Source organism: Lissotriton vulgaris, chromosome 5 (genome assembly GCF_964263255.1).
Source record: "Lissotriton vulgaris chromosome 5, aLisVul1.2, whole genome shotgun sequence".
Taxonomy (NCBI): Eukaryota; Metazoa; Chordata; class Amphibia; order Caudata; family Salamandridae; genus Lissotriton; species Lissotriton vulgaris.
Window position 1 is genome coordinate 409,403,800 of NC_141693.1, and position 17,372 is coordinate 409,421,171.

The window sequence follows — 17,372 nt, forward strand, 5'->3', positions numbered from 1 at the left end:
GTTAATGTACTACATCTAATAAGAAACCTTTCAAAGGGTGGCATGGATATGATATAGTAGCATGTGTTATGTTAATGTTAACATGAGAAATTACAGTGAATAATGACAAACGTTATGACAGACACAGATAATTTAAGATATCAAGAATGACAAAATAGCTTACTTTCCTTAATGACCAAACAATGGGGACAGAAGGCGACCTAAATAAAACTTTCCATAAATATTTAAGGGTGAGCAGTTACTAAGATGGATCTTACCAAAAACGAACTTGAGAACGGTTGAATTTAAACTAAAAAAACATCCAGGCTAGATATATTAGAAACACATTTATAATCTACTATCCTTTGTGCAAAAACAAGATAAAGTGATGTGTACGTTGGTATAGCAGTAATTCTTGAATGGTTGCCCCCTTCCACATATTAGGAATACAGTCTCCAGACTATTGCTTTACTTTAAAAACAATATTTGAGTATACCGCAGGACAAGAGTGTACACTAATGATCCCAGGAGTAATCCAATCAGACATTTAGAAGTTTCCACAGATATATTCATGGACAAGTGTCCATATAATGATTAAGAATGGAAGTCATTTGTATATTAATTTGTTATATGGAAATCCTAAGGTTCCCCTCCCCTTGTGAGTCGTGTGTGTTTCCATGATATACTCTTACATGCCTCCTTTAACCTATAATACTCTTTTGTTATAGTGCCTGTGTACCCATTAGAGACAGATCATTACCTTAACAAGTGGTTTCATTGATGGACTGAATCCTGGAGTCATGTGTAAAATGGGGCATCCTCCATGGCTTTGCCACTAGTAATGCTGGTCTTTGCTGACTAGACACCTATTAACTATGAACAGCTATTCTGTCTGTGTTATAATAGAATTAGGTCTAATGTGTCTCTCTTTTGTTTAGTTTATTATCTTTTTGTATTATTTAAGGTGAATGTAGGGCTACTTACTTATTTGGCCGTCCTACACGATTGCCTGGCAATATCCCTAGAAGAGAAATGAGATTTCAGTGTGTAGGGTAGTTGGTCTTGGACGGGTTTAGAATTTAGCCGGGTGTCTGTAGTTTACTTAGCTCGCTGACTGTGTCCAGATTATTAATTCATGTTATGTTTAATTGAATACGACAGTATAATGTATATGTTTTATTGTTTATATGTGCTGTTTTCTATTGTTATTTTACATGCGCCTTAAAGTGCACTATTATTTGCAGTGTTACACTTTATGATTAATTAACTCATCTAATAGTAGTAAGGTTATACTTATAGCCCCTGACAAAAGCCGCAGATCTGGAAGCAGTCCATCTCTCAGCCTTTAAATACCCTTTTGGCGATGCATGCTTCCACTCTGCTTCTAGAGTTTCCGTATATAGCCTTGGGCTTTCCCCTGCGTTGTAATTGAATTTCAGATTCATAAACAAAGACATATTAAAGTATCACATATTTTTAGCACTACTTCAAAATGAATGTGTATGGACTTAAAATAGATATGTCTTACATTTCACTAAATCATATTTGCTGAGCCGTAGCCATTAGATATGTATGTGTCCACATGTAGGAGGCAACCCAATATAAATCACAACAGCTTCTTGTATATACTGTGTGTAGTAAATGAATCACAACACACTCTTTACTCTTAGCTGAAAGCAAGCTATCACCGCAGTGAGTTATCATCACGTCATTATTGTATTCCACTTAAGAGCAGAATGTCTGACTAGAATAATACTTTCTTAGCCCAGTTTAAAAGCAGGAGAATTAGTGTTTCCCAGTTCCCATCACCCTTTACATCATTTTGAACGCTTTTCTGCAAGCACGACTAATACACTCGGCTTTATATTTCCTTTTATAGTGCTGTAATATTAAAGGCAAATTGGATACGCTAGACAATGCATTTCTATTGAATGACATGTCTGCTTTGCGTTTGAGAGGATTTTAGACTCTGTAAATATAAAAATGTCTGCATTAGTGTTCTAAAGCTGGTTGGCTGAACGCCAGGTGGCTGATGGTAATAGTTTTGGTGACCTCTGACTCTTTGTACAGAGCAGTACATTGAATTTACAAAATTCCAAATGGCCCAACTATTTCAAAAGTCAGTACCATAAGAAGCTGTGTACTCTGGAAAGTTACAATATCAGATATGATGAATACCGCATGGCTGATAAGCAGGCATTTAATATTGTACTTGTCGGAATTCCAGGAACAGAACACATTTACTTTGCAGGATGTCTGTGGCACCATTATTTAGATGAGAGGTTATATTTTAGAATATCTGATATAAGGACTCAATTTCAAATGTAGTTAACATAATGATGGAAACAAACTTTTTTTTCTTGAAAATTATTTTTATTTTCAAAAGAGCATTTTTGGTTTAACAAGATGGCTCTGATAACCAAAACCCCCTACTGATTTTTGCTTAATGGCTTTTAAATGTTACTCTTGCATTATTGATACCAGGAAAACATTTTTCTAAAAAGAATACTTTCCGCACAGTCATTTTATATATACAGTCTAACTATGTACTGTAAGCTGAATGGTCACTTTATAAACTGCATGTTCAATCATTTAATCAAACAATTTAGTTTGATAACATCTGGCGAATAAGGAAATTCGTATTATGATGTCTTCTTGCCATTTAATTACATGGGCAATTTGGTAACCCTTTCTCTTGGGGAATAATATGTTTTTTAATTATTTCACAGGTCAGAGTTATTGCTTTTTGACCTTTAATTCTTTTAATTCCCCCAGTTGGCCAGTCCTTAAATATTGTCTCGACAATAGGAGGGCCCTTTGAGTTGACAATACATGTCCTGATTTCTTGCAGATGAAACATGACTGTATTTTTCCTTTTAGCGTGAATCTAACCTTTGCATTATCTCCAAGGATAATACAGTATACAATAAAAAAAACTCTTATACACTGAAACTGAAGTGCGTCGTTAAAAAACATTGTAAATCATGTAAACAGATTTGAGGAGTTTATAAATGTCCATGATCTTTGGAGATGGCATCATTATACTATAACATTTAGTTACCCATTAGGTATATTTTTATATTTCATAAAACAATGATAATATGTCAGTCAGAGGGGAACAAACAAACCTCTGCCAGCACCCAGTTCCTTGAACACATATTTATTGTAATGGTTCTTAGTAGCCCTACATTTCTCTTTATACATCATTTTGTACCCTCTTTATTAAACACCACTACTGCTATTTTGTCTTGCTATTACTAGTACTATAATAGTTGTGCTAGTATTACTATTGGTAGTATGATGGTTTCTAATGGTAGTAATTTCACAATTACTGCTTCTAAAACTGTTGGTACTATAATACTAATACACCTAACAAAGCTAGTACAGATAGCACTGTCAGTAACAGCATGCTGCAGTGCTACTACTACATTAAGCAGTGCTACTACTAATGGTGCTAACCATACTATTACCACTGTCATTTAACAGTAAGAGCTTTAGTATGAGTCAGCTGGAGGGGTATTCTTGAGGGGGATAGTGTTTAATCTGATTCTAAATGGGCCATTGTTCCACCAGTCAAAGTTACCATATGCAGGGAAAACCAGGCACAGTTTGTAGTGGGTGCCTTTTGTTAATGAATCGTTAATTACAGGCAGGTATCACTAACCCCTGAATTCCCAGCAACTCATAATTGGGTAAAAGGGATACACTACACAAGGAATATCCCCCAGAGAGATTGCTCCTGGTATGTGATTACAGTGCCTCTAACAGAATGACAGGGGATCTTGGGCATTTTGTATGACAATAACTTTATCATGAATAAATTGCAGCAGTAGTGCTGATACAAGCAATCTATTAACCTTTTAGTAAGAATAAGGAGCAAATACAACTCCAAACAAAGAGTTTACGCATATTTTTGCAAATGCTTAATAACTGGGTTATCCATTTAGCTTTCAAAAAGGGGGTGAAATGTGTTGGCTGTAATGATTATATTAACCTAATTGAAAATAGTTTTTGTAAAGAATATCTTCAATAACAAATAAAGTAAGGGAAATTAAAGCAGACTGGAAATTGCACTTAATGTTTGCAATATACACAACAGATGGGCAAGAGTTTTAATCTGCTGCTGATACTATGCTATCAATACTGTTATCACTCTCAGTCAATTTCACTACTGCTGTGACTCATAAAAGGAAATATCAAGAATATTAAGTGTTGTTCTACTAGTGCTTCTTTTCTGGCACCACCAATACTACTAGTCATATTACAGCTGCTGTTTGTATCACTTTTTTAGATAGATAATACTTTATTGTATGATTAATTAAAGTATTTACAACTGTATTAAAAGAGAAACATTATTGAGCATTAAAACCCATTATATATGAAGCCCATAACTACACAATTCATTAGAGATTCTAAAATGTGTTGCCTCGGTTCTTTAGCTGAAGTTGAAATAAACCGAGGGAGCAAGTGTAGTAGAGATAGCTTTGGGTTGTGGGACAACAGAAAACAGGGATGCAAACTTGCCATTAAAAACATTATCCCAAATGGGTGTGGACTAAAGTGGAGGAGTGATCACAGGGCTAGGCAAGTGTAAAAAGTTCCTTTGGACTGGGAATGACAGAGACAGACAGGGTGTCTAAGGTAAAAGTTGGCGTCCACCGTCTTGTTTTTTTTCTAAATGTATTACTTCTGGTACTACTAATATAAGTACTGTTATTAGCAGCCCTGCAGCTGTGGGCAGTACCACTTCAAGCATTACTGTTGCTAGTATTGGTACTATCACCACTGCTGCTATTACGGTTACTACATCTAATTGTTCAGTGTGTATCAGTATCAACACTACACTAGCATTACCTCCTAACATGTGTATATTACATGTTTATTGTTGTTCAGTGAGCTTGAAAATAGTGCTTTTAAAAAAAACCTGGGAAATGTTTGTTGAAAGCAGCAATTGAAGGACTATACTGCTTTATCGTCTGCAGTAAAAAGAACAGACTATTATTAAATTATGTAATTTAGAATACAGGGTTTAAGGTAAAACAGGTGTCTTCACGTTCTTAAAAAACATTCTAGCTATAGAAATCTGTGATGGTTGAAGCTAATTCCAGCAAGGCAGAGCTATCTGTAAGCCGTGATTGTAATTAGAGTGTTCAGCTTTCATGAATATACTGTGGATTAAACAATACACAGTGTAATGTGCAGAGATTTTTACTACGGATTTGCCTAGCTTTCTCAAATTGACAGCTAATTTATAGGAGTTATAGCTAAGCTCAAAAATGTTTCAAACTCTTTCTTATTTTCCAGGTAAGAAAGGGACTTGGTTCTAATTTTAATTTTCCGGCTTTCCTTTGGTTTTCTAGAACAGGTTGCTAATTAAACAAAATGGGGAAGCACTGCAGAGGCTGTCAATATGACATTTCTGCAAAATGTGGGAAATATTTCATGAGTCCTTGTAAAAGTATGGATTTCCGTATCACCGGTGGTGGCCCCCAGTAAGAAAGGGTGGTGGGGTGGCTGGAGGATGCACAAGGTGAGGGGGGAGAGCGAGTGTGGGGGGTATTATTAATAATGATAATGGTACTTCTGCTGGCAGCTTCCTGGGTCCAAGCAGCCCCTGGGACAGACTTCCAGCCACTCCCTGTGCTGCAGAGGGGGATTGGTCTGAGTGGGTGGAAAAGGCACCCTTCGGGCCAGTGAGTCTGTGGGAGTTTCTCCAGCTCCGCAGGTGTGTTTTGGTCAGCCTGAGACAGCCGGCCAAACGCACATGAGCACTTAGGGACCAGGGAGTGCACTAGCACTCCCCCTCCCCCTCCCATGCCCCACACACAAGCTGGCTAAGGAAAAATAAAACGATGCTAGAGCATTGTTTTATTTTTCCTTTGCTGGCTCTGCGCCAGGCAGGGTGGCGGCGCTCCTCTGCCATTGCAGAGGAGCCGCCACTGCGTACCACTGTAACTGTGCAATAAAACACCCAAATATATCTTTTAGAGTAAAGAGTTAGATGTACAGAATGTAATATGCAATTTATTACCATTGCTGAGTGTAGGTGCTGAGAGAGGAGGTGTCATGATTCCAGAGAGGCTTGGAGTAAGTCATGATGGCAACAGCATTAATAAATAGCAATAGATGGACCGAGTTAAAAGCAGAGGGGTGCATAAATATCGAAGTCTGCGTAAGAGCCAGCTTTTAATACCACTTGTATACACATGATGACACACACACACTTGCGCACTCTCTCTCTGTTGGGAACTTGGGCTAGTGCCTGAGTTTTAGGTGATGAGCAGCTCCTTTATAAGTAGCACTCTACTGCTCTACTGGCACATCTGCTCACCTCAATTGACTGTTTTACAAGCAGACATTTTAAGCATTAGATTAACTTAGTGACATCCCTGTCAAGCTAGAAAAGCAACATAGCCCTTAACCATTTTTTGCAGCAAAATCTTCAAGCATAGGTTTAGCTAGTGCTAACCACGCTTAGCTGAAAAGTGATAACATTCTTTTACTGATACCAGGGACAGTATTACAGCTTTGGATGGGAAGACTCCCATCAAGGCCAACCTGTAATGAATAAAAGCAGCTCCTAACATGTTGTTTTCTCTTGTTAGAGCTCATAAAAGAAGCATACGTTTTTCCAAACACATAACAGCAGTTGTTGTATAAGTCCAAACATTGCCCTTTCACACTTAACGCGCTGCATACGTTATGAAAAAAAGGGAACCCTGAGTATTTACAATTCTTTAGTTGGAGGGCTGCTCTTTTATATGGTCTTCAACTTCACTGGCAGTCTGGTCAAGTCAAATATCTGTTTTTCTAGTAGATTTTGGTTAGCGTTCTATAAGCCCAAAACTATCAACGCAGCACTAGAAATAAGCTAGAAAAGATTAAAATATTAATGCTCTTGTTACAAACTTAAAAATGTAATAAAAGTTTATAATCATTTTCTGTTATAAATAATTAGGCCCTCGGGATGATGAAAGATGTAAAGCTATGAAAATTAAAGAAAAAAAGGGATGGCACCTAGAAAATATAATGCTGTCAATATTTAAAATTACTATTAATGCTGAATATGATCTTGATATATATTTGTGATTATATATTAACAATATAGTATCATAAAATACAATAATTATGGTGGCTTGGGACCCACTTGTAAGAAATCTGAGAATATTCGTCATATGTGCCTAGATGCATCAACGTATTTAGGAAGTGCAAACGGTGCGAATCGCAAAAATCGGCCGTTTGCACGTCCTAAATTGGTTTCTGGGATGCATCAAGCATTTTTGGAAAATCGCTATTTTTAGCGAATTCCAAAAATGCGATTGCTTTTAAGGAATCGCAAATTTGCGATTCCTTAAATGCAATGCATCATTGTCAAAACATTTGCGATTTTACAAATTGCAAGTGCAAATTACCACGAAGTTGAACCTCGTGGTAATTTGCAAAATTGTTTAAAAATGCACAAAAATGCATTTTTTAAACTGTTAAGTTACAGACACACATGTCCTTAGGACATGTGTGTATGTAACTTACATGTAAAAGTGCATTTCATGGGTGCACCCTTGAAATGCTTTGTTGAATTCCGATTTCAAATTGCGAATTCGCAATCCCCATTCATTCCTATGGGCATTTCAGCCCATAGGAATGAATGGGAATTGCGAATTCGCAATTTGAAAATCGCATTTTTATGCGATTCGGTAAAAATTGCGATTTTTACCGAATCACAAAAAAAAATGCAAAAAAAATGATGCATACCATTTTGAGATTCCTAATTTGCGATTCGGTAATTTTCGCAAATTAGGAATCGCAAAACAGTACTTTGATGCATCTGGGCAATGGTGTTTAGAGTAACTCTTTGGAAGGAAGCTAAGGCGAATTACTTATTTTGTTATCATTAATGTAAAAAGCATAAGCTGTATCAGCTCTATGAATAAATAAGTCCTATTCCATAGAGAACAATAGTTCTTAAGTGTCTTTTGAAGAGAATTACCTTGCTGGAGAGCAATCAAAATTAACTACTTCTTAAATTGGTAGGGGAAGTTTAACCCACAAATATTTTGATAATAGATAAGGTACATTTAATTTTATTAATGGTTCCTTTTTTCCCCCAAAAATATAACTTTTTATTTATAATCATTAGCATGTAAAGTACCAGTTTGAGTGACAAGACGTTTTTCTTCATGTGTAGAATTGATTTAATGAAGTTTAGAATACATTAAACATACGAATATAGAGTCTGGGGTACAGAAATAGGCTTAGAAATTCTGAGCAAATGAAGGCAGATGTGTTGCATGTCATAGTAGACTAGACAGGTTTCATACCTGGTTCCAGTTTAAGTTCTGTACTTGGGTGGCATAGCAATAGGGGTTAGGTCAATATTCTCTGAAGAGCCATTTTTGTGTTGCAATTCGACGAATTAGCACATATGTAAAAAGACAGGCTTTCCTAACTTGAAGCAGGTTGGATAAGGGAGGTGGAAATAAACTCATTTTCCAATTTCAACCACCATACAAATTTTTATTCTCCACTACAGAAAAAGAAATGCTGACTAGAAGTACATTAAATTGGCATGCAATTTGAACTTTTCCCACAGTACTGCCTTTGCTTTGTTTGGTGTAAATCCAGATAGTAGTTTGAGGGAAATTAATATAACAAACTTGTTGGTGGGATTGAAAGGGTTTAAAAAAAATTGAGCTATCAGAGTTAAAAAATTATATTTTTATTTGTTTATAACTTTTAGAGCCATTTGATACAGCTGATGAAATTGCATACTAAGTAAATGCTTAGCATATTTTGTTTACTCCTGGTATTTTTAAATGTGTTCAGATTGCTCAAGGGGGTACAGTTCAAGTGAAGTCATAATAAATTAATACATATATATATATATATATATATATATATATATATATATATATATATATATATATATATATATATATATATATATATATATATATATATATATATATATATATATATATATATTTTATTTTTTATTTTTTTCAGAACACTGACGAAGCCTTCTGGCGAAACGCGTCTGTGGGGGTAGGGGCTTGAATTAAAAAAATTCACAATCTATGGTATTGTGTGCTGGTCATCTTTCTAGCCGAATTGGAGTGGATCGTTTTGGAATATATATATATATATATATATATATATATATATATATATATATATATATATATATATATATATATATATATATATATATATATATTGTTTTAAAGATACAATATTTAAAATGATGGTTTTATCTCTGCATCCCCATTACTAGCTATTTTGTAAATTTGAACTTATTTTAATCCAAAATACAAAATTATCTGACCACTAACTAGAAACGCTATGATTTCCATTTGTTGTTTTTGATACTGAAAAAATGTGCAAATCGCTTTCAAGCAGCATTACGCTATCAATGTCAAAGTATGTCTTCACTTTTTATTATGCAAATGAGCACTGTGCACTATAAATAAGGGTCATCAGCCACCTGTATGTGTCATGTGATCAAGGCTTGTAAAAGCCGAAACGCAAATGTCGGACTGGTGTTGGGTCGCACAATAAATTGAACAATCTGCACTACCTATGGGTCCTGCCTCGTCATTCAAGACATCGAATTGTTTTTTGACGTGTGTGCTTACCGAATATATATATATATATATATATATATATATATATATATATATATATATATATATATATATATACGAAAACTCCAAACACCACCTCCAATCCCAGCTCGGATCGGCTAAGCAAGCAGGAGACGGACCACCAGGTTTCTTTATTGCATTTTCAGCTGGGTAGAAGGGCAAGACGCGTTTCGTACTGGAACAGCCCTTGTTCACGTATATATATATATACATACACACGCAGACACACACACACCCATTCCTGCTCCTATCCCCGCCTGGAGACTTGGTAAGCAGGCACAGAATATATATATATATATATTGGTTATCACATCGAACCCAGGACTAGAATGTATACAATTTTTTGTAGAAAAATTACTTTACTTTTGCACCAGCAACCTGTTAACTGAATGTACTTTCTTAGACAATTACATGGGGCCATTGTTCAGAGTCAATAACATTGTGGCTCTACAATATCATTCAGTAAATGTTTTGGGTCTACAAAAACACAGACACATTGATTTGTCGTGTTTTATGTTAGACGCTTAGCCTTGTTTACCTTGTCTCTAATTGGTATATTGCCACGCAGATTTAGGCTTACCAATTTTTTAATTATTTGTAAATAGTCATCATTATTACTCTGATGGGTCCTAGAAAGTTACACAATTTTATTATACCTTTACATTGCTGCACGTGTGCATTACAGTATGTTTTCTATGTCCTTTAACAAACTTTATGCACTGTCACTTTAAAAACCTGACTGCTTGTCTCGCAATTTGTCATGTGATCAAGCCTTCTCCAAGGCGAAACGCGTCATGGCGGCAGCGCTGGCTTTTACTGAATAAACCTGTTGCACCAGCACTTTCTGGGTCGACTCTTCGTCATTTGGGATCTTGCAGAAGCTTTCTGTAGATTTGGTGACGACTAACGCAATATATATATATATATATATATATATATATATATATATATATATATATATATGCTCAATGGTTAGAGCGGCAGACCCTGATGCAGAGGTCTAGCCCGGGACCAGGGTTCAATTCCCCGCCTCGGCGGGTCTTGGGCTCAAAATTCCACGGACCTGATAATTCTCGCCTCTGTGCCTATTCCAATCATGGAGTCCCACTCTGCAACTCTAAGCAATAGTTTCTTAATCTCCACAACTTGGTGGACTCAATCAATGTGCAGGAGTTCAGATGAAATTAACTGTATAGTTGCAGGGAATCCAGGTAACTTAAAAATATCTTCGGGTGTACCCCTTTGGGAATTTCTATTTTATTAACAGAGTACCCCAGATATGAATAAAAAGGTAATGTGTGAATGTTTGATGGAATATAATGAACCGCATATCTACGTATATCTTGCCTACATGTTTTGGCTTTTCCGGGTGTTTATACGGGTCAGCGGAGTTGGCCAGGGATATACTTTGCTTAAGGAATTTTTCAGTAGTTTTAAAAGCTAAATTCCTTTTAGATACAAAGGAACTTATCAATATTTTAAAGACACTTAATAGGGATCCCAGTTATTGGTTTAAAAGTATCCCTAAGCTTATTAATCGAAATATTATTCAGGATTTGCAGGATTGCTAAATAATGTTTTTATGATGCCCCTGATATTAGCACTTTGGATACAGGATAGTGAAGAAAAGTGGATGGGCGGGGTTTTAATAAATCTGGAACGGTCTGTGATTATTAATTAAATCTTAAACTGCACATTAAATGCTTTTTGAGTTTCATTAAATTTACAATATCATAAAAATCCTAGATATACCATTATATCAAAATATGATTAAAATATATTCTACAAACACATTTACAAAATGGCATCAAAAATTTTAACAATTTTCCCTAAATGTGTATTAAAAAATTAAGCGTCCTTTACTAAAATAAATTTGGATTTCCCAAAAATAAATAGCATTTTAGGCATATTTCTCTTTATCTGTTGTATTAAAAAACGGTTTTGCTCCTTTTTACAAAAATGTTCAATCCAGTGATGTTGTGTTAATGTCTGGTATTTGCAGTGACATAGTAGATGATGTATTGCTAGCTCTACAGGTCTTCATAATATATCAAGAAATAGAGGGTTAACATTTAGGGCCTCATTACGATGTTGATGGGACCAACACCGAAGTGTCGTAGGTGTGGGTTCCTCCGCCATCTATGTCTGTGGTCACACAGCTGTAGTGTGATACGGACAGTCGGACTGCATTGCTCGAGAGACCGACCGACAACTTCCGATGGCTCAAGGAGCCAGTCAGGCGGTCAGCCAGATCGCATTTCCCACAATGGAGGCGGTGCCTTCTCACACACCTCCGTGGGGATTACGTTCCACCTTTTTGTCAGCCATTTCATGTAATTCCTTCTGATGTGAAAAGGCTGGCGGTAAGTTTTTATGGGGGGACCCTAGCTGGGCCCCTGTCCCCCATAGTAAACGGAACTCCTTTGTGACCTCTTAGTTTTTCAGGGTACAACCTCCGATTATATGGGCATAATCATACTACAATAACTAATTTATTTTACTTTCTCATTTTTTTATTTTTGAAATTATTTTTTTCATTCAGCATTTTTCTTTTTGCATTATTTTTAGTTTAAAAAAGTTTTTTTTCCATCACAAATTGCATTATTAACATCAAAAGATCAAAATACAAAATTCATTGTTCCTATACCACTATACATATTAATAACCATATCACCAGGTAGAGAACTGAACCAAACACACCACTCTCTCTCACTCATCCACATTCACAACTTCATATATCCAGACTTATTAACACGTTTTGTTGATTTTCTGTCTGTTGCCCAATATATAACCACTCTAGTTAGTGGGATTTTACAAGGACTTGGTCAACGCGTTTCAATGTAAATTAATAGCGATGGAAACCCCCTTCATCAGGACCCGTCAGATATGTCAATATGTTTTCTCTATACCCTGGAATTACCTGAAAAAATGTATACGAAAAGTTCGCATTACTTTCTTGGCCCTTATTACAAATTTAAAAAAGAGACATTGTTTGGACCGATCAACATCTATGACAATCATACAAACATTATCCCTTTTTATGCCACCTTATAACCCACAAATACAAGTTGTTCCTATCTATTGAGAAGGAAAGAACACAGATTGCATAGTTCCAAAAATGCCTTCATTTACTACAGACAGAAAGGAGATTTGTCTGTCTCTTTTAAAATATCTGGATATTTTAAGGTCCTTTCACCTTTCATCTTTATTTCTCACCCTCAATCCTATGGTTTGCATCCTATTTACTATATTCAGAAGTTGACACCTTTGAAAACTTACTCTTGGTTGGATCCTCAATATTGCGTTTTACCGGGTTGCTGAGATTCTAGTAGTGCAGCGATCAACGATTAGCTACCTATAGAGTAAAAGGAGGGAATTCTATCACCTACCCTGCATTAAAGTCAGTTTTCATTTACAAACCCCGGGTTTCCACCCTTATTACCTTGAGTTAACTTTATCAGGCAGGAAAGGGAACTTCAGTCCTATTTTGATTTTGGCACCATGACTTTTTCAAAGTTTACAGTGAAAAATAAAAGGGCAACAAATCTAACACCTATTTCCCATAGGGATGCATCATTGACAACCATATCTTGAATGGGAACCTTGTTACTTTAGGTGTCTTGTGTAGACTGTGACATCTTAGATTTTGTCTGTAGTTGATCTGTATAGTTTGCTTTCAAATTATCTTGGGTAAGGTAAGAGCCTATATATACAAAGTAAAGAGAACTGATATGACAACCAAGGGGACCCATAAAAGAAGAAAATATTTTTTTATCATTCATTGTTATGTTATAGCCTTTATAAGTACCTTAAACTTAAACCTCATTGCCTAACTTATGTCATATTGCTCTTTTAATCTGTCCACTAAGGTGTCCCTTAAACTTGTCTCAGAGGAAGGTTTACACAGAGGTATCATTCTTTTTTCATAGTCCCTCTTCTACAAGGAAATATAAGCTCAGCTATAGGACCTGGGGGGCACCTGTGGTGCCCCCTAACCATCCCTGTATGTGTGCCAGGGATATTTAAAAACATGCCTTTTGGCATTGTGGCTTGAATTGCAGGTGTTAGGAAGCATTCAATGAAAATTGCAAAAGAAAGGAAATGTCTGCAGGAAAGAGCATTTCTTCTGTTTAATGACCATGAAGGCCATTTTCTGCAGCACCATAGTGCATTTTAACGCCCCCTTTTTAACCTGAAAGTTGTTGTTACTGAAACAATCGTTCATTATGGCGGAGAGAAAGCGGGTGACATGTCGTGATTTTTCTGACCGTTAAAGGCCAAGATGAGAACAAGCCCATGCTTCTATTTCGCGTCCATTTTACCTTAGTCATGCCGCTTCCCAGATACAAGAAGCATTTCATTCCAGATTTTCTGCTCCTGGCGCGAGGCCTTTGACCAGCTGTGTGAAGTGTATTTATACTGCAGCTGAAGTGCCAATTGCTGAGCTCAGTGAAAAATGACTAAAATGAAATTGTTGCTCTCCCAGTTGATCCCTCAAGGTTGGAAGAGGAAATGTTAGTTAGCCATGGTTACTAATTAGCTCCAGACTAATGAGTTTTAGTACTGTGATGATGCTGTCAATGAAAAATAAAGAGGTGGGACCTTTGTATAAATTACCATAAAAGGCCGCATGGAAAGAATGTTGAGAGTGATTGATGTGGTCGAGTCCAGCATTGCTGAATTAATGCTCTCACTTCTGTGAAACCGAGAGGGTGATTGCACAATACCTTTTACCACAGGGCTGCAGATAGTATTATTATTTCATTTGTACGCATGAACAGCTGTTCAAACATCTTTTTTTCCCCCTCGTACAGTTTTTTGATTTTAAAAAAGGGCCTTTTATTACCTAGGGAAACAAAGTAGATTAAGCTTTTTGTTTACACAGCGACGTGAATGTGGTTATATTAACACATTAGCACATGTGAGTTTTTGGGGACCTGCAGCACCCCCTCTTTCTTGCTACAGCTTAGTCGAAGCATTTTCAAGTACATTTGTGTGAGTTAAAGCACGTTTTGAATCTCTGTAGGCTCAATTTATGCGTGCTTGATTTCTGTAGCTGTCAGTTCTTCACGTTTAATTTGTGTATTGGTAACAACGTTGAGTTGTACCAAATTGTAAACATTTGTTGCTATATACGTGTGTACATGACAGCATGTTAGTCACAGAAGTTATTTATATATGACAGCATCACACTGTTTGGCTGGTGAGATAAAACACATTCGAGTAAATATTCTATTAGCAACAGGAATTATGTAATTTTAAATACAAACGGGATTTTGTTCCCCTTTTGCATAGCGAGACCTTTTTGTTACATAAACATTAACTCTACTATGACAGTGGGAAACAGGTATTTGGCAGTTCTGTGTTATTTTGGGGAGTCTGTCGAGAGGGAGTCGTTTCTAGTTTTAGCAGCTGTAACATGTTTAAACTGAGTTTGTAATGGGATCTGAAGATGAAATATTCCCTCTGGGCTCTGCTTTGCTTCACTGCTGGCCGGCTGCCAGATCCATGGCTCGAAAGTATTATTCACGCCTCTTTGCACATACCAAGCCAGAACGTGCTCAGTTAATGAATTTTGCTTCAATACAACATAAATTATTTTTATGTTATATTATGAAATGTGTTGCATTTTATTAAAAAACGATGCAATCAGTCGGCCCAGTGTGTGTGTTGGATAACCTTGAGGCGCAGTTGCTGTAGCGGGCATGTCTAATTTGTGTTTTGTGTGTTAGGATGTGAACCTTCTTATGTTACCAGCATAAATGTGTATTTAAAGTTGTGCTGACAGTCTAAGAATACAAACGCTTTGAATAGGACGTCGTAATCATCTGAGGTATGTTATTTCGAAGCAAAATAGAATTCTCTTTTGAGTCATCTTGTTACATTTCAAAACAACATTGTTTGCTGCATTGAAGTTCATTTTTTTTAAGCCAAGCAGTCCTGTTGCAATCCCACAGTGAGTCATTAATCATGTCAACTGCAGTATAAAACCTTTAATCACTGAAGTTGAAACTGAGATTGTAACACAATCCATCTCGCTCCTAATTGAACCGGTTTGTTCCCTTTAAGATTAAGTACTAAATAAGGCAGGGACACAAAAATAGATCAGTAACACTGTACTTTTTTATTTGGTGCTTTGTTGAAACATTGGGTGAGTAGACTATTTGGTTTGCTGGATTTGCAGACCCTCTTAATTCATGGTAATGTTTGACTTGCCCTTCTTTTTTAAATTCATGGTAATGTTTGACTTGCCCTTTTTTTTTTAATTCATGGTAATGTTTGTCTTGCCATTTTTTTTTTTATTTCGTGTTCCTCCAGTCGTGGCTATTGTATCAGTGCCAGAAAATATTTCCTTAGCAGTTGAGTGCTTAATCGCGTCCTCTCTGCTAAGCACACAAATGCAAGTGATTAGATTATTTACTCATTAGACTTGATAATGTATTTGCTATTTGGAATATTTTACATTGTTAACAGCTTTTAGCATGAATAAAGTGTAGAATGTAATATGTTTCAAAAGGCCAACTTGGTAATTCATGTCTTTCCTATTTCGTATCTTAACCTATTACCCTGATATGTGTCTGTTTGAGACAATGTTTCCGCATAAAACAAATGTTATTTCTTTTAAGAAACAAGTGATACGTTCTGTAATTGTTTGTTGAGCCCAAATTGTGCTGTGATGCAGTTTCATCTGTTTTGTTAAGTTGTTGTGAAATATATTTTTCAGATTAATTCTCCCGTATGAGAGATTTACTAAAGGCGAGGAAGATAAACCCCTGCCCCCAGTAAAGCCTAGAAAGCAAGAACAGGGTGCACAGGATGGGGAAATAAAAACAGAAGAGTCCTCAGCCAAACACATCAGAGTGGATTCCAAGAAGAGCAAGAAAGAAAAAAGTAATGTCCAGAAACCTCAGGATCCCTGTGAGGTGGGTTACGCACATTTGAACTCTTTGTGTATGTTTTAGGTCAGCTTGTGTGTACACAGTAATCCGAGTCACATTTTCGGTTTATCGCTGCTATTGTTCATGTCTAAAGCTTTTAGATTTATTAACTGATAAAACAGTAGAATTTGTTACACAAGTTTGACCTGGACTTGCGTCTCCATTATTACAGATTCCCACCTACATTTTTGTTAATTTTGCTTCATAATGTTCTGTTTTCCCTCTCCATGACCTGTAGGAAAACATATCTCCACAATACTTGACAAAGTGGTACTTGGTCCTTGAAAGTATTTCTGATTGGAAAGATACAAATGTTGTCAAATATTGCTCATGGATTTAAATTCACCAAAATGTCACGGGTAGGGGAAGGGACATCACATGCCATTTGACCTTTACTTTGACTCAAACACACATGCTTGCACATACATTCACTCAGGCACAGAACATACATATAAAAACATTGTTTACTTACCTCAGCTGCTAGATAGTGTAAAATTCCAGCTAACCATACTCTGTTTTTATACTACACTGATAGTGAATAATCTGATATTATTCGCTAAATGACGTGCATGGTATTGCTGTGTCTCAAGCTGAAAGCAGATTGGGCAGGAATAATCAGTTCCTACCCAATAACAAATTGTTATTTGTTTGTCCACTAAAAATTAACATATTAGTAACCCCGTTTAAAAATTAACCTGCATTTCTAGCCTTTGCATAGGATAATGACCTTCAGGCACATTGAGTTTTTGGGCGAAGGGTAGGCGCAACGCAGCTGTATATTTGGTATAAGTAAAGTCTCTGCGTATGTAACTAA

General features: G+C 36.3%; 1 protein-coding gene across 2 annotated transcripts in view; it reads left to right on the forward strand.

Annotated features, from left to right (window-relative positions):
- The window catches only part of ARID5B (AT-rich interaction domain 5B), a 538,980-nt gene that overhangs the window by 483,328 nt on the left and 38,280 nt on the right, over positions 1-17,372 (forward strand). For both annotated transcript variants that reach the window (XM_086921775.1, XM_086921776.1), the window contains one exon: positions 16,345-16,543. In XM_086921775.1, the coding sequence (XP_086777901.1) occupies positions 16,345-16,543 (199 nt within the window). The remainder of the gene's footprint in view (positions 1-16,344; positions 16,544-17,372) is intronic.